Source organism: Mus musculus, chromosome 1 (assembly GCF_000001635.26).
Source record: "Mus musculus strain C57BL/6J chromosome 1, GRCm38.p6 C57BL/6J".
Classification (NCBI taxonomy): domain Eukaryota; kingdom Metazoa; phylum Chordata; class Mammalia; order Rodentia; family Muridae; genus Mus; species Mus musculus.
This window is the reverse complement of record NC_000067.6, coordinates 66632370-66658700: the sequence shown is the minus strand read 5'-3', so window position 1 is coordinate 66658700 and position 26331 is coordinate 66632370. Positions and strand designations below refer to the sequence as shown.

The window sequence follows — 26331 nt, the reverse complement described above, 5'->3', positions numbered from 1 at the left end:
CACAGTATGCCTGCCCTCTAGGCACTCCACTTTAGGAAGAACATCTAAGCCATTGCCTATCTCTCCAAAGCTTAGATGCCCTAACATGTATTCCATCTGACTAGCTTCACACATAGAAGCACTCATTATTATTAAGGGAATTGGTTATACCTTCAGAGGTCTGTACTGTTAGATGCTGCTGTCATATTAGATTCCTAAATTCTCTCTAATATCTTCCTCCTATGCTTAATTTTGAATGCATAAGGTCAATTCATCATCTTCATGACAACCATTCATGGCCAAGAAATACTTACTGTCCCTTCATAACCACCGGCTTCTTTCCTAACTGGGCCATTGTCCTAGAAATTGTGTGTGAGCATGGGTGCCATAAAGAAATGACTCAAATAGTCAGCACATTGTATTATTTATGTCTTTGCATGTCATACAAAAATGATTTCTTAGATGGCTTGTATCCAAATAAGGGCAGTTTTATCTACATAGACTCTTCTAGATACCTTCACCTTATCCCTGCACATTCCCAGACATTCTACTGTGACAATAACCAATTTGGACTCTTGTAAGCCATAGTTTATTGAAGAAAGTGAATCAATCTGACTAAATGCAATTCCTTATGTAGCTGAATAAGTGCCAGAGTTTAGTTCTCTAAAGAGATGTGTTTTTTAATTGCTTCTCAGCCTTTTGTTTAAGATCAAGTGAAGAGATGTGGTTTGTTTGTTTGTTTGTTTGTTTTCAAGATAGGGTTTCTCTGTGTAGCCCTGGTTGTCCTGGAACTCATTCTGTAGACCAGGCTGGCCCCAAACTCAGAAATCTGCCTGCCTCTGCCTCCCAAGTGCTGGGATTAAAGGTATGTGTCACCACTGCCTGGCTTAAGAGATATGTTTTAAAGATAGCTTTGGGACATGTTTGAAAAATGATCTATCTAATGTAAGCTTGAGAACAATAGTTAGAGCCAGAAATGAGAAAAAAAATAACATTTAGAGGTTAACATGTAAATTTCTTTAGCCTTTCATGATGAAAAATGGATTAGTGGTGAGCCTACAAGAAAGTTTCCCTTTCATACAGTTTTTTTTCAACCCTACCTCCATGATAGCATGCATTTGCACACTGATTCGTGTTTTAAGAAAAAAAATGGGAATGAGTGGGTAGGGAAGTGGGTAGGAGGGTATGGGGGACTTTTGGGATAGCATTGGAAATGTAATTGAGGAAAATACGTAATAAATAAAAAAAGAAGAAAATCGTTAATCCTTTTCCATGGGAACTCAAGAGTTCTTCTCACTGAGAAGGGAGGGGAAGACAAATAGCATGGGACAAAAAGTGGAACAGGGACAAGAAAGCGAGGATAATTGAGGGAGAGGGAAAGAAAGGAAGGAAAAACATCATAAATGCTGCTGCTTTGAGAACGCAGGAGGACAGAATAAGGCAGGAAATTCCTTTTGGCCAGAGAGTCTCTCTAATCAAGAATATTTTCACTGAGACTCTTGAAATTAATCAATCAGATATTGTGCAAATGCAAAGAGTATAGACTCCCTCAACACTGTTTCCTAGCTCTTTAAAAGGCCTAAGCCAAACTATTTGAGCAAACATCTTCTGTGGTATTTGGAATATATAACCCCCATTTTCCCTTTTACAATTAAGTTTTTTTTTCTGATTGGGTAATATTTATTCTTAAACTTTTAAATATGATTCACATTATAAAATTTATGATTAGTTTGACTTACACACACATACACACACACGCACATTACAAGAAACATTAATATATGTAGGCACTGCCTCCATGTATTTGGATCTGCCCCCTTCACAGTGTAGCACAGAACATCTGTACTCGTCAAAGAAGCATATGCTTGTCTTCATCAAAAGCTTGTTGTTCAGTAGTACAGTAATAGGGGACATTTGGTTTGAATCATCTGAGTAATTCAGCCTCTAAAGTAGCTGTCCTTTCACCCTATCCTGGCTCTGGAAAGCTTGCTTGTGACAAATCACATAATGACATTATGTCAACTATCTACATGGCCACACGGAGCTGTTCCCTTATCTATTAGAGAGGAATTGTGGGGGACACTGTTCTTTGTGCCAGTCTTTTTCTTTTCAACAAATAGCAACCGGGAGACTTTGTTTGTCCTTTGTTTTATTTACTTGCTTGTTTGTTTGTAGTGAGACTAGGGTCTCCTTGTGTAGCCACAATTATCCCAGAACTGTGAAGACTAAACTGGCCATGAACTTTTGATCCTTCTGTTTCTTAGCTCACTGCTTATTGGGGTTAACACCATGGACGGCATTATTTTTAATAAGTGTCATCTCACCAAGCAATTACTTTTTTCTTCTATTGGCATTATGGTTTTATAGCAGATCATATTTTGCTAATTACTTTAAGACTCCAGAAGGTCAATATCAAATTTATGGTTCAGAAATAAATCTAATATAATTTCATATTAATTTTTGTGCCAATCTCATCACAAACATAAATATGTACATGTGGCACTATCTTTTCCTAATCTACTTAGTGTATTCTATCTCTTTGTATCATATAGTTTATATGTTGCCTGAAAACAATAAACAGTTAATTATACAAGTGATATTAGTACTTGCAAACATGTTATTTTTTCCTTTGAAATGGACTATGATAACCTTGAAAATTAGGGCTTTATTTTGCAGCACTAATGTCTAATATAATGTAGATCATTTTCATTAGTATTAATGTCTATTGAACCTTAAATCTACACCAAGTACCAAGTAGTCCCTTAGGATTTGTTAAGCTCTAGTGTTAGCCTCTAGAGGGTGCTCCAGTCCCTATTTTTCCTTCCCTTAAATGTCCAAAGAAGACATTTTCATAGAATAGTCCTACAAACCCTAGACACACATAAACATGCACAAAATATACTCATACACAGACAGATATGTATAGATATATACAGATGTATACACAGAAATAGACAAACACACATAAAAACACACATAGCATAACACACAGACACATACATGCAGATTTACAACACTAACACATACAGAGATACAAAACACATACAGACACATAGAGGCATGAAAACTACAGAGAAACGTATGGACACACATACTGATACAGACCCACCGTGACATACACGCACAGACACACACATAGAGACAGACAATCACATACTCATAGAGACACACAGACACAGTCAGAGACAGAAACATATATACACACACATACAGACACAGACAGACATATAGACACACAGACACATACACAGAGACAGACACACACACACATTCACAAAATGCCTATCTTTGAATGCAATGTTTGTCTATTCACAGAATTACTTGGATGAATTAGAATAAATAGAGCCCTCAGTTGCCAAGGCAACAACAGGTTCTTGAAACACTGCAGCCTTCTGTATAGGAGCTGCACTCCTCAGAGTGAAACAAGCTCTTTCCCAGCACTGCACAGTATGGAGGGGAGGGCTGGGGCTCTCGGGCATGTCTGGGTGTCTGCCCACAGCTCAGCAAAGGCAAGGGGCTGACAGGGAAAGAGCTTGCTTTCAGGTCATGCTTTTGCCCTCCTCTGTAACTTCACCTAGCACTTACTAAATCCCTTTCAGATGATCATTTTAAGAAAAAAAAAAGCCATTACTGTTCAGGAAATTGATGTGTTTTGGCAAATTATAATGCAGTTTCTGGAGAGGTTGGTGAGAACTGAACATTTAGTTTTGTAGATAGATTAAGCATTCAAAGTAAGTCTTTTGTTAACCATGAACTTTTTCTTTGAAGGAATTCTTATGATCCTTTAAAAACTGCTAGAAATCAGCTACTAGGTCCTCTGGGATCACATTTAAAAATCTGCCAGACAGTAAGTTACAGACTGAATTCCCATTTTTAAAACATTTTCTATTTCTGAGATCTCTTTAATAGATAAAATGTGTACTTTACCAGAAGGATCTAAATGGTATGTACCCAAGTCACAGGAAACAAATTATTCTAAGAATCTCCTTCCTTTTCCTGGAGGAAGCCTTCCCACTCCCAGAGCATCCCCCACTTCCTGGTTCATCCCAGCACACAGACACAGACACATGGCTTAAGCTCTTAGCATCCCAGGCAGAGGTGAGGCACTTGCGTGGGTACCTCATGTGAGACTTCACATCCAGCAGCTCCAGGGCAGTGACCCGTGGCTCCCCAGCTAGGTTTTGCAGGATCTTCAGCCTCGGCCCGCAGTGCTTATAGAATTCCGTGCAAATGTTCAGCAGAGATTCCCGGGGTCTTCTGAATTCTTCTCGAGAAATTCGTTCATCTAGTTCTTCTCTGGGAAGGCCTTGCCCTTCCTCTAGTAAATGGAGGTTTTCCCTGTGGGATTGGGAAAGATTAACTAGGATTCAGAGAACATGGGCACTTGGTTACTATGAGTGAAGGGTGTCCCATTGCAGAGAAATATGCTTCCCACCGAAGCTGGTAGGTGGTAGGCAGGGCTCCACAGAAGCTCCTTTGGGGGATGAAGAAAATTTATCATCCCAGAAGACCACACTGCAGTGGCTTTCCCAGAGCCATTTCCTCAGGATTAACATGGAAACGGTTACATCATGCATCCACCGCAGGAGTTAGTTAAATGGACATGGTACCCAGGTCTAAAGAAATCATCTCAGTGCTTCAGAAAGGGTGTGAAGACGGAGCAAGTCTTTCCGTACCTGATAAAGTGCAGCTTGGCTCCTTGCTCCGGGTACCTGTGAATCAGAAGAGCAACTGGCTTTAGAGCAAGAAGGGGATTCCTTGGCAGAGCCTGCTCATATCAAAGCCTTTGGTGCACTTTGATAAATGCACATTGCATATTAACCCTTCAAGGTACTGTCTTCTTTCATCAGGTCACCAGATATACAGCAATTATAGTTCCTATAAAACTTGTTTCATTGTCATATGAGGAGCATAAAGAAAAATGTACGAATTGATATAAACTCATGGGATATAGCCAAAGGAGGGGATGAAAAAAAAAAACCCAACAACTTTGAAATCTGTGTCTTATTTTCAAACATGATGGGGAGGAGAGGGTCTCTCTGCTCCAAGACTTGGTGAAGTCTCTGGTCATCTTGGAGTCCAACAGACCCAGCACAAGTGCTACATCATGAAGGCTGCGTGAGTTTATCATGATTTTCTAACCAGCTCTGGTATTTTCTGTATCTCTAAACTATCACTCTTTTCTTATCTTGGGATGTTTTCCTTATAGAGTTTCATATTTAATGCTGTGAAATGTTTGTTTGTTTGTTTGTTTTTGTTTTCAGGATTTGTCTCATCCCTAGCTACTGAACTGCATCTGAGAGGCCACAGAAGCAGAGGGCACAGTGAGTTACCTGGTGTTCACTCCAGACGACATGGTATGGTTGGCTGTGGTGGTTCCCTTGTGACCTTGGTCACTCCTGCTCATCTGTGGGGCTGTCATGGGCCTGCAACAGTAACAGTGGTTTCCGGAACAAAGCAACAGAGGAGGAGACATTTCTGAAATTCTCAAGCTGGGAAGCCCACCTAAGTAAGTTTGCAAATCTTAAAAGGATAGGTGGTCCAGCTTTGAACTCTTCAGTCTTGAGAGGCCATTATCAGACCAAGCTCCTTCCCAGTTCTATACACATAACAGAGTTTAAGTTCTAAGTCTTGGTTCTCAGTAGTAAGGCATGACTCCTCAAAGAAGACTTGTGCTCAAACTGTAAGTGCCAACTGATACTAAGAAGATAACTCAGCAGTTCCTTAGGTGGCACGTAATGTGTTTATAAAAAGGTAGAGAGAGAGAGAGAGAGAGAGAGAGAGAGAGAGAGAGAGAGAGAGAGAGAGAGAGAGAGAGAGAGAGAGAGAGAGAATATGATCTATGAGGGTGTGTGGTGAGGTATGGGGGAAGGGGATATCTCAGTGGGCCCATGTTGAGGCATCCCTTCCCCCTGAGGGACCAGCCACACCATAGTGTAGTATAGAATAGAGCTTGTTCAGGGCATGGGAAAGGGAATTAAGAGGGTAGTAGAGTCAGAGAAAGGCAGAGAGGGGAAGAGAGTAGAGAAGTAGAGGCTGGCCATGAACACATGGAGAGAGGGGGAAGGGAATAGAGAAGGGAAGGGAAGAGGAAGGGAAGAACCCAAGAGGGCAAGAGACAAACAAGAGAACAAAAGAGTGAGGAGGGGGCAAACAGCCCCTTTATAAAATAAGTGGGTCAGGCCTATCTGGCTGTTGCCAGGTAATTGTGGTGTGGAGTTGAGGCAGAATGCTAACAGCAGACAGTTCCCAAATTGTTCTTGCCTTTTCTGCTCTCAGCCAGCCATCCTCTGTGGACCTACAGCTCCCATCATGCCTTTCTTGCTGGGATAGCTCAGCTTTCATTTACACCCAAAAATTGCCTCATAGGACAGCTTCCTGAACTTTGTTTAGGGCTAAACTCTGGTACACACGTGGGGCTTCTTCCCAATAATAGAGTAATATTCTGAAGTTTATATTTGATTTGTAGTTTCTAAAATTACAGTAAAAATCCTACTCTTTATGAGTAATAAAATAATAAAAGAATGCTTAGTTAGAGTTACAAATACACATCTCAAAGTAATTGAATAGGGTGAGCAAGATGGCTCAGGGAGTGAAGCTGCTTGGCCCCAAGCCTGACAAAGGAAGTTCAGTTCCTGGGACCCACATGATGGAAGGGGAGAACTGGTCCTCACAACGTGTCCTCTCTCTTGCCTGCACCCCTTTGTCTCTTTCTGTAAAGGCAAAAAACTAAAAACTAATCAAATAACTAATTAAAAATGTGGCTTGCATCTTCATATTCAATAACAATCCCTTTGCTAAAGATTTGTTTACCACTGGCCTAAAAAAATCTCCATAGAAACTCATCAAGTTATATGTAATTGTGTGTTTAGTAATCATGTAGAAAAGTCATCATTATTGCTACTGTCACTCACTATTCAGAGTACTTAGCACTAAATATCCAGGTAATTTAGGTAGTATTTACAGTTATAAGCCATAAGAAAGTTGTCTGTAAGCCATAAACAAAGGCCAGGTTGGTTAGTCACAACCAGTTTCCTCCTCTTTTCAATAAATACATGTTTTAGGCTGTAGATATCTGCCTGTGAGATTACCTGGTGAGGACCTCCACACTGTACAAAAGGGCTTGTAGTGATGTGGCCAGAGCAGCTGTGGCAGCAATCTCCTCCCGGGCAGCAGGCACTGTCTCTACCTGGGACGTCTGCCTCTTCATCTTCTGTAGGTAGCATGGAACTAAAGCCTCCAAGACCATTAGCATCTGAAGGCTGTAAATACCAGAAAGAAAGCCAGGTCACATTGGACCCTGTGACATCCAGGAGCATGGAAATGCCACCAGGGGAATTCTATTCCCTTTCTTGTATAACACCAAGCAAAAACAATCATGCATTAATTTAGCACCCAGCAACAGGTGAAAAAGCCTCTCTTAATGAAACATGAGCTAAGTAAGAATTAGCTGTTTATGTAAGTGGCTGGAAGAAGAGCAGACTAATGGCAGGGTGCTACAGACCATTCCGAGTAACAGGCTTCGTTTCTCAGCAAAGCCTCAGTTTGAGAATGTGTTAAGGGCAGTTTTTCAGCTGAAGTAATTTTGAGACACTATTAAATCCTCTCCTAAGAAGCTGCCTTTGGAAGCCTAAGCCATTTTGAAGCAAGAGTTGGTAGATACTGTTATTTTGATGGAATCTGGCAATACATCCTTAAGAGAGTGAGAGGACATGCCTCACTGGATAGGCGGCACACTTGGTAGAGTAAAGAGATGTCAGAAACCTCAACTTAAAGAGAAGATTGAACCAAAACACCAAGCATTTCTGCCATGTCTCTTTCAGCACCAGGCCCTGCCTTCTGAAGGGATATCTGCATAGACTCAGAACTCTACGGTAAGAAGGTGACAATTTTCAGAACTTGGTGGGTATGGAGTTAAAGCTATGACACATTTTTAGGTCCTAATATATCTATGATGGCCTAGCAAAAGGAGGCAAGAAATCAGTGTATTTCCCAAAAAAAGTAAAGGGTTTTGCCGTAGGTCACCAAGGTCTTAATGTCACTGATAATCTGAGGCATCTAACTGATGATGTGTAGAATACAAAACAGAACAGGATGTCTGTGTTCACTCTAGAGTGCTTGCTGGAGCTGAGTATTGCAGGAGGGACAGGGAACTGGGAGCAAGGCCACACACTACAGACTGCAGAGTTTCTTCTATTAAAGACCACAGTTAGATGGCTGTCTACCTTTTGCATAATGTCAACTTCTCATTAAAGATGACAAAAACCCGGAGCTTACATTTTTATTTATCCCTGACGTTTCTTTCCAGAAAAGAGCTCAATTAAGACAAATCCTGGCTACCTTTTGTCCTCTAATCATTCAGTTGTAGGGGAGAGGAGACACCCATCTAAAGAGCAGATGTACAAAGACCGTGAGCAAAGTAAGCTTGGCTCCTCTTTCCCTGGAGTGTGTGCCAACAGAGCAGGGTTGTTAAAAGGAGATGAAACTTAGCTATCTGACCAGAGCCAACTTCCTGGAACTGGAGTGACTCACTTCCTATGTGAATCATTTGCTTCCCTGTTTGTGTCAAAATAAAACAGGAGATGTATATCACTGTCCTTTGTGTCCTCAGTCTTCAGAGGGGGTTTTCACAGATGGTTTAAATGTCTGTTATGAAATTTTGTCTGCTAACAGCTTGTAATTATGTAAGTGGAAAAATATTTTTTAACAAGAGTAAACATCTTTGCCTCTGTATAGAAATCCAAATTTGGGGATTTCAAATTCAGGAAGATTTACAGTATTTTTCAGAACTTCTGCTATTAAAAAAAAAATTCTAAATTCGGTTTTTTAGGAGATTGCTCATCAGAATGTTACAGAAAGATGTGCCAAATGCAAGCTTCCTCATTCAGTTTCATTTCTTTCCTACACCTACTCATCACCAGGAACGGAAAGGAAGGCTGTGGTTACTTCACCTTCGGAATGACTCAGGAGCGTAAGCCACCACGGTGACGCAGAGCTTGATGGCTTCACTGATGGAGAATGTCAGGTCTTCATTCCCATAGCAGAAATCTGCAAAGATGCAGTGTGTGTGACTCCAGGAGAAGCAGCCAGCATTGCCACCAAAGACCTTGTCTTTCCTGCTGCATTTGACCTTTTATCTCTTAGATTTTCATTTCTGAATTCCGCAAACTATATGTTTCTCATCTGAAGGGAACAGAACTCTGCTTCCCACATTCAAACAACTGGATCACAAATAAGGGAGATTTTAACAATCTCACCTAACAGAAGCTACTCAGGCATTTTAATTGTCTGAGGTAGAACAGAAAGCTTTATCTTTGAAGTATATCTAATTTTATACATCACATAACCACAACAGATGATTAGAGAAGTCTATTTGCCTAGAACTGATGAAATTAAAATGTGTGAGTGGGTGGGGAACTATTGAGAAATGTTTACTATGATTTTCATGACGGAGGATTCCTTATTCTGTAGATTCTCAAGAAATTTAAGACAAGAAAATTATATATAAAAAAATTCTACTCACTCAATGTGTAACATTGTTCTATTTGTTTTTGATCTAGTTGCACATACTATATAATCATTTTAGTTATGCATAGTTAGTTATAATTGATTATAGACATACATACATTTATTTGAATAATTGCAACAGGGAAAAAAAATACTGGGGTGGGGTTGCAGTTACCTAGTGACTTAAGGGGCTTCTCAGCTTTAACCAGCTCTAGAATGTCCAATATGTCAGTGGTTTCTCCCTCCAGAGACTGCAGCAAGTCAAACAGGCACTGAGCAGACACACCTTTGCTGGACCCTGTATTGGCAGCATCCTGCATAAAAACAAAACAAAAGACACCACTTTCAGTTCATTGATTGTCACGTTATTACTAATATTGCCAATTGGAAATTCAAAACTTGTAAGGCAAATACATACATACATATATACATATGTATATATGTATGTATCAGAATATCTATGTGCAATTCACCTTATATAACTCTGTCTGACATTCTGCTGAAGAATTTTAGGGCTCTACAAATGCCAGCAATAAGTCACACATGTTTTAAGCTTCCTTCCTGTCCACTCTGGAGTTTTACAACACCTTGCCTGCCTCTGCACTGTGCCCAAACACAAGTGATGCCTGACTCCCTGCCGTTGCCTTTAAAAGTTCTCTTTGGTAGGAAATTTTCACTTGTCACTCAGATCTTACTCACCGGGAACTCCAGAAGAGGGGCCACACTAGCAAACAGTTGGAGCACAAAGGGCTTTCTGTGTAGGATGTAGAACTGGTGGCAGGCAAATTCGATGGCGCGACGCAGCTGGGGGTTGCTTTCATAGTCTGAGTATACCTACAGAGAAATAGCCCCATACTTAGAAAATGCCTTCACAGTGTGCCAGAGTTGTGTTTACTTATAAAACTTCCCATAGTCCTAGGAAATACAGAAAGGGGCTAGTGTTTCCCACTGGTATGGAGTGTAATATAGCATCAGCTTTCTTGAGATAACTTGGTGATAGACATAAAATTCCTATAAACCATAAACATATTTTCTAGATTTTCCCCCCTAGGAAGCTTATGACTAGACATTTATTTCAATGAAAGAAGTAGACACAAAGTTTACCATAAAATACCTGCTTCTGACTAGTTGTAATAGTGAAAAACTTGAAATAAGTTAATAATAAGTGGTAGCTTGTTAAGCTGATTATGGTACGTGTACTGTGTAAATAAAACACACTTTCATTATCTACCCATCAGGTGATGGGCACCTGGGCTGTTTCCTGGCTGCTGAGGGACAGGTAGGCATCTCTGTAGTAGCTCCAGCATCCTTTGGGCACACGGCCATGAGGAGTACAGGTGGATTGTGTAGTAGATGTCTGTTTTGTTCCTAGGCACTTTCACTCTGATCTCCAGAGGTGGCACCAGCTTGTGTCTTTCACAGCTTTGGGTAAGCGCTGCCCCTTCCCACATCCTTGCCAGCACTGTCCTCATTTGTTCTAGGGGTTTGTCTGCTGGTTTGAGATCTTTGTCCATTCTGACCGGGGTAAAATAAAATCTCTAAATGACAGAAGTGTAGTTGTTGATGCTTTAAAGCTCAATAGCTGTACGAAATTCACAAGATGATGGTCTTTTGTTACTAGAAAAAGACTATTCATTTGAATATATAGTATAACGTAGCTTTATTTTTTGATGCCTGTGTGTTATATTCAGGGAACAGAAATGTTTTCTGGGAAGAAGAGTTGCAGGTGATCTGCATGTTTTGTTTAAATGTATTGTCTCAATTTTACAGTGAGTGTAATTACGCTGGGTAAAAGAGGAAATGCTATTACTTGAAAATGAGGCAGATAGTCCTGTGGTAAACAGGTTTCTTGCCATCACTGGAAGAAGCAGATTGTATTTTGTACAAACGTACACTACTTTCATAATGTTCATTAAAATGTTCCCCCAAACAGGCAGCTCAAATTAGCCCCAGGTCCTGTCTGACTTATCTTCAGTATTGTACTCCTAAGTAGAGTCAGGTGCACTCAGTATTGTACTCCCAAGTAGAGTCAGGTGCACACTGGACAGAAAAAGTCAGCTCCTCCTATCCCTTGCACCTAAATTTATGGCACTAGAAATCCCTGTTCAAACTGAGGCCACAACAGATGGCAGCCAGCCATCCAGTTCCCTCAAGGACAGCACAGGGTGTCTCTCACTGTTTACAATATCTGCACTACCACAAGGCTTGGTAAAAACACACACTGCTGGGCCCTCACACAGAGTTTCTTATTTGGCAGGTCTGAGATGGGGCCCAGTAGAGTGAATTGTTGTTGGGGGTACTCAGGCTGCTGATCCAGATGCCACATTTTTGGAGTTACTGTGCTATGTGACATGGGAAGACTATCCCAGTCCCTAACTCTGGGGCAGAATCTCACGACAGCACCAAATAGTGTGAGCTCTTGAAAAAAATCTATGTGGTGATTTCACTGGGTGCCTTCAGCAGTTACAAAGGCAATAACTTTGCCATGGAAATGCTTCTTTACAGATATTATAAGATTGCTTGGTCTGAGCAGGGCTGGGTTACTTTTGTAGATGGGATAGGAGACTCCAGGCACCTGCAGCATGGTGGGGAGAATCCACTGGTAGCCACTAAGAGAGAACAGGTGATTGAAGTGGACAGCTGTGTTGATGACAGTGGCTGCGTACTGCCTGAGCAGGGCACTGTCTTCTGGGTGGAGAATCAGAGCCCCATTGAACACATTGAGAAAAAGCATGATTTCGTCTCCCCAGGGAAACTCGCTCGGCATGCCCAGGAACATCTCCTCCAGGAGTTGGATCCACAAGCTTTTCTGCAGGGTGTCGAGGCCAAACAGTTCCTTCCCAGCTGTGAGAACAGGAAACAGCAGAGGCAGAATTAGCTCCACACCGGCCCTGTCAGCAGCATAAGCCCTCCATCAAATGCCAGGGCGCAACCATTTCCCATTTATTTGTTCCCACTCCAGAATATGTCCAGCCAAAAGGTTTCCCAGCACAGCACTTCTTGCATCTCTAAGGATCTGTGCACATCTCTTTGATTGCACTCTAGGCAAGCCAGGACAGGTATCTGCAGTGCTGTGCTGTTAAATGAACTGCATCACTGAAAGAGATATTGTAGTTGGACAATGGTTAGGGCTGACATCAGTGCCTGCCTTTTCTTATCTCTGTTTAGATCAGAACACACACTCTCTCTTCCTCTCTCTCTCTTTCTTTTAATTTTTTATTTACTTTATATCTGATCACAGCTCCCTTCCCTCCTTGCTTCCCAGTCTCACCCTTATAAATCCTTCCCTTCAGTGACCCTACTACTTCTCTTTAGAGAAGGGGAGAAGCCCCCTTGGGTACCACCCCACTCTGGGGCATCTAGTCCCAGCAGGTGTAGTCACATCTTCTCCCACAGAGGCCCAACCAGGCAGTTCAAGTAGTGGGAAAGGGGATTGAATGGTAGGGAACAAAGCCTGAGACAGCCCCTGTTCAACTTGTTAGGGGACCAGAACACTTTCTGTTAGAAACTCTGAAGTAAAGAGATGTTAATTGAAGTTGCTTGTCTCAAATCAGTGATGTGAGGTTCTCAGCTGGGTTTCTTGCTATTTCTTTGGCTCTATCACACATTAGGCATAAGTTACAATAAAATGCAAAGAACTTAAATGGGCATATCCAATGGGTTTTGCAACAATATGTTCTTGAGCCCCGCATAGCCTTAGTGGGGACGGAGTGGCATAGCTCCTGCCCCTGGGACAAAGCCCCAGGTGAGCCTCAATGAGTGTAGATGGCTGCCGTGGGTGTAAGGCTTGTTTGTGTAATAATGTACATATTTTCTGGACCCAGTACTAGCTGTGGAGTGAAGTAAATGACTGATTTGATATGTAAATTAAAAAGTGGGCTTTTGGTCTGCCTGAGAGGAGCCAGCACAGCCTGAGATCAGTTCTTGTTTAGAATTTCTCTGGAGAGAGCTGAGCTGTCTGGAGATCTCTGGAGAGCAAAAACAGCTCTCCAAGTATTTCTTTTTCTAACAAGATTTCTGATTTGGTCAGAAAATTCAAGATTTTTTTTAATAGCAGCTTTTCTGATTTCAGTCAAAAAAAAAAAAACCCATGAGCAATCCAGATACATAGCTTTTACAATTTTACTAGGCAATAGAGGGATGAGGGATGTCTGGGGGGGTGGGGGGGAGGAGGAGAGAGAGGGAGGGAGTGAAGGGGAGGGGAGGGAGAAGAACAGGCAGGGAGAGAGAGAGAGAGAGAGGGAAAGGGAGGGACAGGGACAGGGAAGGAGAGTAACTGGGAGAGAGAGGAAGGGAAGGAGGGAGGGAAGGAGAGGCAGGCAGACAGGGAAAGTCAAATTGTGGGTCCAAGCTGGCAGCCTGGAAAGCCATCTCAGCAGGTCCTAGGCTGCCAGCTTGGACCCACTATTTGACTTTGAGTCATTTGTTTTCACCATTCCCAGACACCCCTTCTCTCAGAACTCCCTCCAAGCTGAGGCGGGTCCTTGGCAGTATGTACTCAGGTACACAGAATCCAAGGACCATGTAGCTAAGTTTTGTGCTTTCCTAAAGTTCCCTCATGCCTTTGCCAACTTCTTCCCAGCCCAGAGTCAGCTACTGTTCTGACTTGTGCGGGATTAGACTGACTCCCTTTAATCTTCTTATGCACTCAATCTGAGTTTCAACACAACCTCCAGCCTATCTCAGGTTTGACAACCCCTGGGGTCCAGTGGACAGATCAAACCAAGAGGAATGGCGCTTTTTTTTATTTTCTCCATAGTACCTTGCGGGTCACTGAAGAGAGAAAACTCAGCGTCTATTGCACTCCGCGGGAAGGAGGGCAGCCGCAGAAGGTCCTCCTGGAGCATGGAGACATGTGACTGCTTGTGGGCCGTGGGGATCTTCTGGGTAAGGGAGATGAGGAACAAAACCCGCCCTACTTCCTCCAGCTTCCGGGTGAACACCTGAAGGCGCAGTCAGAGAGCTGAGTTAGGAACTTGAAGAGTTCCTAACTCTGAGGATCTTCAGTAACAAACCAGGATGGTAAAATGAGACGGGGAGGGGTGGAAAGAGGAAAGGGTGTTTTTACCACGTAGGAAGAAGAGAGTGTTTAATGGACTCTCCGTCCCTGGTGCTGTCTGAGCTCAAGGATACTATGGCCTCAAGAAGCACAAGGAAGGGATTGTCAAGAGAGTCCAGAACTACACAGAGCCGCGTTTGTGTGGGCATCCTAACACAGAAGCCTTTCTCTAATGGGGAGCTGGCAGTTACAATTGCTGCTGCTTCTCCACAGGTGCCTTAAGCTGTTCCCCGGTGGTTCTGGGTTTGTCTTTTTAACAAAAGGACAAAGTGGAATCTAGGAATACATACTAGAAAAGCTGATAGTTCCTAGATAACCCATTTGTTCCAGAGTTCAGAAGGCATGTTTTGTGGCTCTTGGTCTCTGTCTCTTCTTTTCTCTTGGTAATCACTGGGCCAAGGGATAGGATTATGAAGTTCCTGAGTCGTGAACTGTTGTTGCAGAAAGTTATGGTACTGCCAGACCATATTGTCTTCATCTCTCTGGGGAACTTAGATATCTCAAGATTCCAGCCTAGAGTAGAGACCACAAGTGCCCTTTTATGGCACTCTTTGAAGTGTGATTTTATATGTGATATTCACAAACACGTGCCTGTGAAGTAGCATTTTGTTTGTTTGTTTTTTGTTTATTAGATATTTTCTTTATTTACATTTCAAATGTTATCCCCCAAAGCCCCCTATACCTCCCCCCACCCTGCTCCCCAACCCACCCACTCCTGCTTCCTGGCCCTGGCATTCCCCTGTACTGGGGCATATGTTCTTCACAAGACTAAGGGCCTCTCCTCCCATTGATGTCCGACTAGGCCTTCCTCTGCTACATATGCAACTAGAAACACAGCTCTGGGGGCTACTGGTTAGTTCATATTGTTATGCCAGTGCCTTTCAAATACAGAAGTGAATGCTCACAGTCATCTATTGAATGGAACACAGGGCCCCTAATGAAGGAACTAGAGAAAGTACTAAAGGAGCTAAAGGGTTCTGCAACCCTATAGGAGAAATAATAGTAGTGTTTTTGACCATGCTTTTGACTATCTTGCTGTCAAAATTTAAGGCTGAGGTCACTCTGGTAAGGTGGTCTGTGACACTGTTCATGGTGAAGACCTTTCAGTTTTAAGCCAGCACCTTTCACCTGGCTATAGACACAGCATCTTCTTTCTTTTAAAAGCAGTTTAGGCAGTTAACGCTAGCCATCTTAAAGATTTACTTTAGTGTTCTAAAACGTTGCCATCCTCATTTATCGCAAGTACAGTATTCTAATGTGAAATTAGCATCTTTGATGGGTACAGAAGAATTGAATTAAACGCTATCTTCAAATTATTCTTTATATACTTTGCTTAAAAAAAGTTAATAAAACACGTGCACGTTAAAATTTTACTAAGAAAACGATTAGTTTTGGAAGGGCATATAAAGTCATGTTTTGCATGCAGATTGCTGAATTTCCTAAGGTCAGAGTCTGATTTGAGATCAAGCATGTGAACGCTATTCTGCTTTTCAGTATCAAACGTAAGTACAAGTGCTTGGCTCTGTCTTTTCATGATTTTTTTTTTTTTTAAATGTCAGATTTGTAGTTAGCTGCTCAGTAGGGACGGAATCTAGACCGATGGCTCTTAGTTCAATGCTCTTTTGAGATGCATATTCTAACTTATTTTCATCTGGGTTAAGTCTGTGTCAGTAGTGTATGAAATATACTATTTACCCTTTGTGTGCATGGGGCACGTGAGTGTAGACAAGCGTGCTTGCCCGTGGTCAGTTTTGTGTGTCTTCCTCTATTACTTTCAATCTTATTTTTGAGATCAGCTATTGCAGAGCCTAGAGCTTATGATTTCATTGAAGGTAGCTGGCCGGAAAGCTCTGTGGATCTACTGCCTTCTTCTTTCCCCTAGCGCTGGAATTACAGATACACACTCCCACTCGTAGCCTTTTGTGTGTATTGGGGATTAGAACTCATGTCTTTATGCTTACACAGCAAGCACTTTACCCACTGAGCCATCTTCCCAGCCCCTAATTTTTTCTTTGAGAGAAGGTCTCATGGAGTCCAGGCTGTCCTTGAAATTCATATGTCGCTGAAGATGAGCTTGAACTCTAGATCTGACGTCACCTCCCAGTCATACACTATTGTAAGTCACTTGTGTACTTTTTAATATTATTTTATAAAAGTATACTCATACCTAGAAAGTAGCCCGTTTAATAAGTTAGAGTATTTCTATTATATGCTTCATATTATCCCAAGTGAGTTTCTCTGAATACATTACATACCATGATCCAATGTAGAAAACTTGCATTTTTGAGGGCACATTATTTTGAGCATGGCTATTTAATTTATTATTCATTATCTAAGGAGAAGTATACAGTAGAATTGCAAATTCTCAAGGCTGAGAGCGTGTTTACAGATTACCTCCCCCCGAACATGACCCAGAATAAAAAGGCATGATTAAACACCTGCTTCTGAATGAGCTCCTGCCCCTTCTCCGGATGCATGTGGACGAGATTCAGCTGTGGCGAGACGGACCTCCGGAAGGGATAAATGTCTCGAACATAGGTCTGTGGTGGGTAACACACAGAGAGAAAAACCAGCTCAAAACTAGTTCTTTTTATTTTCATTTTTTCTTTACCCAAAACTCAGGTAGATAAAATATTCATTTATTTTCTAATGATTTTTATTCTTGTTACCTTACACTCCTCATCTCCATAGAACCCTAAAAAAAAAGCAAAACCCCCTCCTCAGGAAAGCTTCACTCTGCCCAGTCAGGCTACCCACTGTCAGCACGGGGCACAAGGTCAGGAGATACACTAATCTAGATACACTAATCTAAAGTGATGCTGGGGACCACCTGAGGTGCTATTTTCTTCATCAGATCATATTCCCATCATCATGTTTAAAAAGAAGAGAAAGAAAGTCAAGATAGAGCTAAAATTCCAAACAGGCAGGCAGTTGCCAATACTGTACGCATGAGATGGTCAGTCTTCACTGTCAACTTAACCTCATGGGCTGTGGACCAGGACCGAATCAAAAGGAGAAAGCAAGTTGAGCACAGACAACCTTGGTCTGCTTTCTGACTGTAGATGCCATATAACTGATGTCCTTTGCTTGTCCCGTCACCATGCATTTCTAGCCTCGATGGGCTGTATTCTCTCAACTGTGAGCCAAATTAAACTTCCCTCTCTTAAGTTCCTTTCTGTGTGGCACTTGGCCACAGCAATGAGAAGAGCTGCCAATACAATACAAAAATGTGAATTATCCACCCATATCAACTGTGACAAGTAGTTAACTGCCTAAGCTGGCATATCTCCTGCAGTGACTACAATACACCAGCACTTGTACCATTCTCACTTTCCCTTTACAAATAAGGACATTCGGGGGCAGATAAGTAAATCAATTGCCCTGGAGGCAAAGAGACCCACGTGCCCATGCTGATAACCTGAATCAATGATGCTTTACCAATAATAATCTGTACTTAGGGAGGGTTTGGTGAGCCCCGACACAACTCAGCATGGGCATCATGGCTGCAGACTCACCTTGTTATAGTGGATGAGGTTCCATCGTTTATCCATGAGAAAATAATGCGTTGACTGGGATTCTGGGATGTTGAAAAACTCCAGACACTCCTACAACAGTAGCAACAAAATTTATACCTGTCTATGGAGAGTATATTACTTGGTCGATGGATAGTATGCTAGAAAGACACAGGATAATTCGTACAGGGACAAGAGAACCTATAGTGCTAAATTTACCTAAAGGAAAAAATAGTAAAGACTGGTAATGTGAATCATCTATTCTTACACTGTCTAAAGTGGCCCAGTTTTAATCCTGATCAAGTGCTAGTGTGTGAAGGAGCACTGGCACCTCGTAGGCATGGGATTAGGGAAAGCATGCTTTGTAACAGCATCAAGAATACTCCAAACTATAACACATCCACTGATTATTGTAAATTATCTCCAGAGCTTTCCATGGAAAAACCTGTACAATCAAACTGCTATGCTACTTCTGATAAAGGAAACTGGCCAGGGAGGTTCTATGATTTATGTTAGACTGGCTGCAGTGAAGCCATGGAGGGAACAGGCTGTTCAAACCTTGGTATCCACCGTTCAACTCAAGTATGCAAATGATGTTACGAGCTTGCTAGCTTCCAAGGACCTTACATATTCACTGGAGATCTCGAAAAAGTCTGAGACAGAAGTCATGGTACCCACTACATTTGTCTACTTATATTAGGATTCAGAACTGGGTTCCAGTCTTACCTAGTGAGGTAAGATTTCTGAAGAGTTGGGCTCCGGATCAGAATGTATGATATGAAAAATATTTTTATCTTCAATTTCAAATTAAAACTTCTGTTTTCAATTTTAAATAAAAAAACTATTTTCAATTAAAAAAGAAAAAAAGAAAATTCTTTCTTTGCCTACCTGATTTTTTCCCTAAGGAATATATTTCCTGCATATAGATTCCACTTGGTATTTTATCAGTTGACAGACTGAATTTACTTTGAGAGCAAAACTATGGCACAGTAGCACCAAATATTCCTAAACCAGATTCTACAGCTTTCAGGGGGAGTTGGAAATAGCATCCAAGGCAGCACTGATGTTTGGGACAGAATTTGCCCAATTTTGACTGCTTTAATGCAGAGTTAAAACATCAGTTACAACTGGGGGAACTTACATAAGTGTACAATAGTAGAGGAAGCCCTGGCGAGTGAAGAACTGGGTGTGTTCATATGAATACAGAAAATGCCACTTATTTTAACTCCAAAACATGTTTACTGTGGGAGCATTGGTATGCATAAAAATTATTTCTGTCAAAAACAAGACAAAACTCTCCTACCTTCAGCAGGGCTTCAAACTGAGTGTCTTCATGTACTGGCAGCTGTGTTGGGATGTCACACTCATTCTGCCCATGGACTACCAAGGTTTTGGTACCTATTCAAAATACATGCCATGCACATAGTCTTTCATGTAAGTTTTCATTTAAGGCATAAAACATTAAAATTAAAATAGTGTAAATAAGCTGGTATTCATTGTCGTTGATATCAAAGTACTTTTCCCTTTAGGTAGTTTGTTCTTGAAATGAGAAATAGGGTCTTATCTATTCCTGATAGCTCAGGCTGATAAAAAAAAAATCAGCTATGTTGCCAAACTCTTAAGAATGTGAGTGCCAATATGGCTTTTTTGATATTTAAAAAAAGGCCTATTTTTCTTTTGCATACTCTACGCAGTGTACAAATACATAACCAATCATCCACGCCACCTGTTCAATGGTTATCACAAACCAGGCCTTCTAAGTAAGCATTGATATACAAAAACTAATGTGTCCATCACAACTGTGAGTTAGTAATCACACTTATATATCAGCTACATGGAAAGGAAGCATGAGAAATGGCTTTATTTTTCCCACAGATAATGCCAGTTCTAAGCCTTATGAAGGGCAGTGTTGGTTTTAACGTGGACTTCTTGGCTGCTGGAACTTGTGTCCTCACCTCTGCATAGACTCTTCCTCTTTATTTCCATCTGCATTTCACGATACTCCCCACATGGCGATAAAACATTAGTAAAATCTTCGTCTTAGAGACAACCCTGATGCGCTGTGTGAAGAGGAACTAACTGTATCTATGTTTATGCTACATGCTGTGTTCTTTTCTAATTCTCCCTTTTCCTGTTTTTTTTTTCCCCTCCCCTTCCAGTTTTTCATAAAGCCTCCTCTCATTGGGTTTACAAAGGCCCAGGGTCCTTGCCATACAAACAGTGTCATTCAAACAGCAGTGCCAAAAACTCACTCACAATGGCTTTCAGTTTAACGGGCCCTCTGCTACACACTTAAATAAATCTTTAACCTTGGCTCCTCTTCAAGGTCTGATTCACAGGCACTCTGTTCAGATGTCTGCCTTTTCATCCCACAAGCTCTGACTTTTGAAGGGGCCATTATATTTCCTCTGACACTTCTAAACAAAAATTCTTAAATGCATGCAATGCCCGGGGTTGGATCTCTATTTTTCTTGTGAATGAAAAAGCCCCATGTCTTTTTGCAGGATGGTAAACACATACATGTGTCAATATACATGTGGATTCACCTGGCATGGAAGCAGTGACCAGCAGCTTCACTTCGCATTGCTCCTTCTTCATCGTCTGCTTGAGATCCTTGAAGAAGAGGCCCTCCACATATCCGACCACCTCCCACAGGAAGGTCAGCGTGGCAGAGATGGCATCCATACCCCACTCACACGGGGTCCTCACAAAGTACATGATTAACCCCACCTGAAGCAAAACACCAACAGCGACAGAGTCACATTCTTCTTACACTCTTGTTCCCATTGTCTTGGCTTTTGTTTTTAAGATGAAATCATCTTAACATTCATATAATCTCTGCTCAAATGTTTCTGTAACACTTCTAATGATTCTAATCAGGAGAAGAGACAACAGGAGAACTTGACCGAGCTGGCTCTCACGTGGATTGGGCACTTATTTTTTTTCCCCTGGGCTAGCCAACAAATGGACACTGAGAAAGAAGACCAAATTAGTCACAGACAAGATAAAGGGATTGCAATCATGTCTTATACGTGGTGTGAGCCAAGTTTAGCAGGCTGCTATAGATACATGTACATATGGGTATTTCCCGCATAAAAGAAAGGGAGAAAACATCAACAAAGACATTTGTTTGTTCTCTGCCTGGATTGAGGGACAGTTTCAGAGTAGTCAACATTCTCCAGCCCTCAAACTGCATGCATATTCACTTGGAATTTACGGAGAAGGGTGTGAAGAAGGGTATAAATCTTGGAGGAGTCAGAGAAAAGCTGTGTAAGCAAGATAAAGCATAAAGAGCTGCTATGGAAAACTACACTTGCGATTTCATTCTAGAAGGAGAGCACCTGTGTTTTATACAGCAGAGTAGGAAAAAAGGGGATGAGGAGGCTAAAAAGTAACAAAAGACAGTTGCCTGATGCTAAAAGGAGGACCAAGGCAATAACATTTCTTGAAGATCTACCACATGCCAAAGATTGTGCCAGGCAGGGCTTCCCCTACACTGAAAGTGGAAACTTCCACTGACCATCCTTCAGCTTTACAATTATTGGGAATTTTTTGGAAGGGGTTTTCTATATCTCTTTTGCCATGTTCCTGATTCCGGCAAGAAAATTCCATTAGCTGCTGAAACTCACCAGGTAGTTGAACAGGATGTGTGATGTTTGAGCTGGAAAGTCTCCAATATTTAAGAGAAGTTTTCGGAGCATGTACATTAGCTCATCCTGGAAGAAGAACAGACCTAGTCAGCCACCATGCTGACAGAACCTGACTGCTTGAAACTAGAGGGCAATTTTCCTTACTTTTGCCCATTTGACAATTTCAACTATGTCCACCATTTTAGCATGGTAGAGGAGAAATTAATTACCCATTGAAACTGATAGTGCCTGTGATCCTTACTATTTAAATGAGCCAGAATACCTTTCCTTTATGGATACTATATAAATATCACCAAGCAGCAGTTGGTTTTATTTTAAAATAAAACTTGGCACAGTGTCAATAGGTAAATACTGTGAGAGTTAGGTACTTGGTTGTACTTGTGATAGCTGCCAGGTATAATGGGAATGTGGGGACTTAATCTGAGAAACTAATACACACACTAGGTTAATTGACTTTCCAAATTTAGTTACCTAGGTTTCAAATCAATGGGATAAAAGGAAGCAAAGGAAGATAAAATGAAATGTCTGTAGTTAAACTTGCTACCCAGAAACCAAACTTAATCTTCCAGTGAAGATAATCACCATAGAGACCTGAGTAAAATCTTATTAATCACCACAAAGCTCTCTTATTTGACACCTTACAGGTGGTCTGGTAAATTAGCTTTTTGGGTGATAGAGAAAACTAAAACTAACACATTGGAATAACCCCACTAACATTCCAGTCTACCAAACAACTAGAATTCCATAAATTATCTAACTCTAAAAATATAAAACTGTATTTAGTCTTTCTCTAAAATATTGAAAATATTGAAAGTTGGGTTACCAAGCAACGTACCATGCACACTTGGAAAAACCAATTACTGGAGACATCTGAACTGCAATACCAAATTTTAATATTGTTTGTCATTACGTAAAAGGCATCTATTGGCTGCATCTCGGAGGATACTGACAGCCCAGGCAGCTCTGTAAAGTTTCTTGCTTGCTTTCAGTGGAGTGCACGCTCACAGCTAGCTACTGATAAGGAACAGGAACTCACTTGTCTATTGCTGATGGTCAGTTTTTCCAGAAAATGTCGAAGAACTGTTGATGGATCTTCAATTAGACAGTTCCACAAGACTTGCTGGGCCACAGCACTGACTTTAGAAGAGAAAATAAATGGCCATAAGTCCATTCATCAGAAATTTTTTTCAAGCAATTTACTAAGCTTTGATGAGTTCTTTCTGCTTTCAAAGGTTTTCTGTAGTTGAACTTCTTCTATCATGTGAGTCTCAGGGATCTAATTGCTGACCTGCCAGATAAGTGGTACCCAATGGTCCAATAGGAGTATGGTGGTTATCAGGGAAACTGACCACTTTCTGATCAAGGTCTCTCCACAGGATGGATTTCACGGCTGGTATTGTACTTTGGTCAATAGCCCATGACAAGGGAGAACACAGGGTCTGATGGAAACCTACTGGTGTTTTACCTAATGGTCATGTTTTCAAACTCCCTTCTCGATGTTTGTATTTATAACTACAGAAATGTGCTGCTCTGAACCTTGGTCAAAGAAGCTCCTTTTGCTGGAAGAATTGCTTAAGACAGAGACTCATGATTGCTTCAAGTCCTGAGAATAAGTGGTTGCAAGGACTTAGCCATTCAGTGGCTATTCTGTATGAACTGCCTCCCATCTAAGCCTCAGGAAATGTTGTAAAAGAGTCGGTAGAAAAAACATTAGGAGCCAGCAGATGGAGAATTACTATAGAGTGCTTTCTTCTAAATAAGACATAGTGAGTACAGAATCAAACCACAGCAGATGCTGTTCCCTGCACAAAACTAAAGCATCAAAACTCCAGTATGGATGGGAGAGGGACTCCTGAGTACACACTTTTAGCTCAGGAGCTATTGCCATTTTATGGCTGCTGAGGGGAGGATAGTTAGTTTTCTCTGGGCATGTAGCTATTAGCAGGTTGCTCCAGTCTTAGAGGATAGCCCCACAGCCTTTGCCCATGGTCAGCAATAAGTAGATGAAAGGGGCTATTAATAATGATAACAATAAAAAGAGAAACATAAGGGCTAGGGGGGTGGCTTGGCAGTTAAGAGGACTGGTTCTGTTCAAGAGGACTTGGCTCACAACTCTAACTCTAGTTCTAAGATATCTTCTGCCCTCTTTTGGTCTATGCAGACACCAGGCACAAATGTGGTACACAGACAAATAGAACACCACACACATAAAAAAAACCATAAGTAAAAACTAAAAAGAAGAAGGGAAAGAGAGAAAGAGAGAGGGGGGGAGGAAGGGAGGGAGGGAGGGGGAGGAAGGGGGAGGAAAGGAAAGGAAAGGAAAGGAAAGGAAAGGAAAGGGAAGGGAAGGGAAGGGAAGGGAAGGGAAGGGAAGGGAAGGGAAGGGAAGGGAAGAAGGGAAGGGAAGAAGGGAAGGGAAGAAGGGAAGGGAAGGGAAGGGAAGGGAAGGGAAGGGAAGGGAAGGGAAGGGAAGGGAAGGAAAAAGGAAAGAAGGAAGGAAGAAAACATCAAGCTGTGGAAGGGGAAGGGTTCATGTGTCCCAGAGTGAGTTTGAGGTAGGTAGAGAGAAGGGTACATAAGATTAAAATTGTATATACATGTATGAGAATTTCAAAGAATTAATGACAGTATTATTGTTTTTTAAAGAGTGAAATGCAATGAAGTTCGCTTGCTTATTATAGAACAAAAATGTCTTCTGAACACTTTTAGTATTTCAAAGTGAAAAGTTGTTTTTTCTCTCTCTCATTGAATATCTTCCTATGTAAGAAAAAGAAAACAGGAGTGGTTTGGTCTTTAGGTATTGGCATTACTCTGCAACACTGCCTTTGCAAGGGCACATAGTTGTCCTTGTCTTGGGGACCAACATAATGCTGGCAATGTAAGTCTTTTTTAAGTTAAAGCCCAAAATTCATTGCTTTTGATATAAATTTTGATTTAAAATTTACTTTTTACTTTATTTAGACAACTTTCAGACTTATTTATTTTATTATATCTATATGAATGTTTTGCCTGCATGTATGTATATGCACCATATATGTGCCTGGAGCCTGTAAAGATTATATCAGAAGAGGGTGTTGGATTCCTGGGAACTAGTTTCAAATGGTTGTGATCCACCATCTTAGTGCTAGAAATCAAACCAATGCTCTTAACTACTGAGCTATTTCTCCAACCCCTTTATAAATTCTTAAGCAATTATTTAGGTTTTAAAATATGCTTTTGTTTAAAATTCAAGTGAACTAGAGGTGAACTTTAATTATACAGATACTTTAAATAGTATCCATTTCAGCAAGATAAAGTAGTTGAGCCGGCAGTACTTAGGTTCCTGGGAATCAATAGATAATCCTGTTCAGGAAGTGCTCCTTCGTTATGACACAGGTCAGGCTAAGCTTCTCAGATCCCTTGGGGGAGGGAGCAGAGGAGTGAGGTCAACAGCACATGCTCTTCAGTTTGAGCAGTGGACACAGTTCTGCTGGCTTCTAAGCTCAGAGTTCAGAATGCAGCACAAGCTTATCATTCAGTCTATATTTTGAATAAATAATATCAAATTTTCCTTCAGAAATTAACCATGAAGAGCCATACAAGTAAATATTATGAATAGGAAATTATAAAAGTAAGCTTTTGTTTTCAAGTATACTTCCAGATAATTAAAATGTGCGAGTGTGCACACATGTGTATGTGTGTGAGTATGTGTGTGTGCATGTGTGTGTGTGTGTATGTTGTGCTCACATAGACAAAGCAAAGTTTCTACCACTGAGCTCTACACACAATCAAGAGATGGGGTTTCCAGGTTGAAACTAATTACTGAAATATCCTTATAAGACTTCAAAAGAAAAAGCAGTGTGAACTGCTTCAGTAAGGTAATGTGATATTTAAATGTGGAAACAGAGAAAAAATTGAAGAGAAAAATGAAAACTGATAGGTTCATCAATATAGAAAGAGCTACTGGGTCTGTTTTCCATATTTATACAAATCATATATATATATATATATATATATATACACATATTTCAAAGTAGCATATATATAAACTAATGTTCTACATAGCATTATGCAGAACACTAAGATAATTTTCTCAACTATGATTTCCAAAGCATTGAGAATACAGAGGCAACAAGACAAATTGTTCTCCAGAGCTTGGGCATCCAAATTATTTTCAAATATTCATTATCATATGTGATATACAATGTACAATGGCATTTACAAATGTTTATATTAACAAACCAACTCCATGTAAAGGGGATTTATAGTTTTCAGACTTTTTATTTACATTGTGAAACAATACTCCAATGCTTGTCCCACACTCATGCTTTGTCAGGGAGGTGTTAGCATGACAGTCTTCTCATTCTTCACTAACCATGGCTAGTTTAACTTGAAATAGGTTTTTCAGTTTTGTAAGCAAAATGTAAAAAAGTATTGTTTTATGTAACAGTGTTATTCATGTCTGTTATCATCCCAGAGACTACTTAAATATTTTGCTCATTTTGGGGGTGGAGTTAAAAATATATTATTGAGTTTTAATATTAAAACTCTTATGGTCTCTCTGGAAGTATGCATACTAATAATTGGAAGAATTTTAGTCTTAGCTGAGTCTGGTCATGTAGGCCTGTAATCCCAGCTACTTGTA

The 26331-nt window shown here is 40.9% G+C and overlaps 1 protein-coding gene and 1 long non-coding RNA gene across 22 annotated transcripts in view; one reads left to right on the top strand and one right to left on the bottom strand.

Annotated features, from left to right (window-relative positions):
• The window catches only part of Unc80 (unc-80, NALCN activator), a 231236-nt gene that overhangs the window by 40450 nt on the left and 164455 nt on the right, over positions 1-26331 (bottom strand). For all 21 annotated transcript variants that reach the window (XM_017321274.2, XM_017321275.2, XM_011238547.3 and 18 more), the window contains 15 exons: positions 22744-22844; positions 21687-21773; positions 20604-20787; positions 19361-19455; positions 18061-18150; positions 16984-17085; positions 14249-14429; positions 12062-12330; positions 10186-10320; positions 9662-9800; positions 8931-9027; positions 7071-7241; positions 5313-5405; positions 4656-4691; positions 4099-4317 (listed from right to left, as the gene is read on the bottom strand). In XM_017321274.2, coding sequence (XP_017176763.1) covers positions 4099-4317; positions 4656-4691; positions 5313-5405; positions 7071-7241; positions 8931-9027; positions 9662-9800; positions 10186-10320; positions 12062-12330; positions 14249-14429; positions 16984-17085; positions 18061-18150; positions 19361-19455; positions 20604-20787; positions 21687-21773; positions 22744-22844 — 1999 coding nt within the window. The remainder of the gene's footprint in view (positions 1-4098; positions 4318-4655; positions 4692-5312; positions 5406-7070; positions 7242-8930; positions 9028-9661; positions 9801-10185; positions 10321-12061; positions 12331-14248; positions 14430-16983; positions 17086-18060; positions 18151-19360; positions 19456-20603; positions 20788-21686; positions 21774-22743; positions 22845-26331) is intronic.
• Positions 5384-8989, top strand: Gm39655. Its single transcript, XR_865491.2, has 3 exons — positions 5384-5488; positions 7803-7853; positions 8901-8989. It is a non-coding gene; the product is annotated as a predicted gene, 39655 (long non-coding RNA).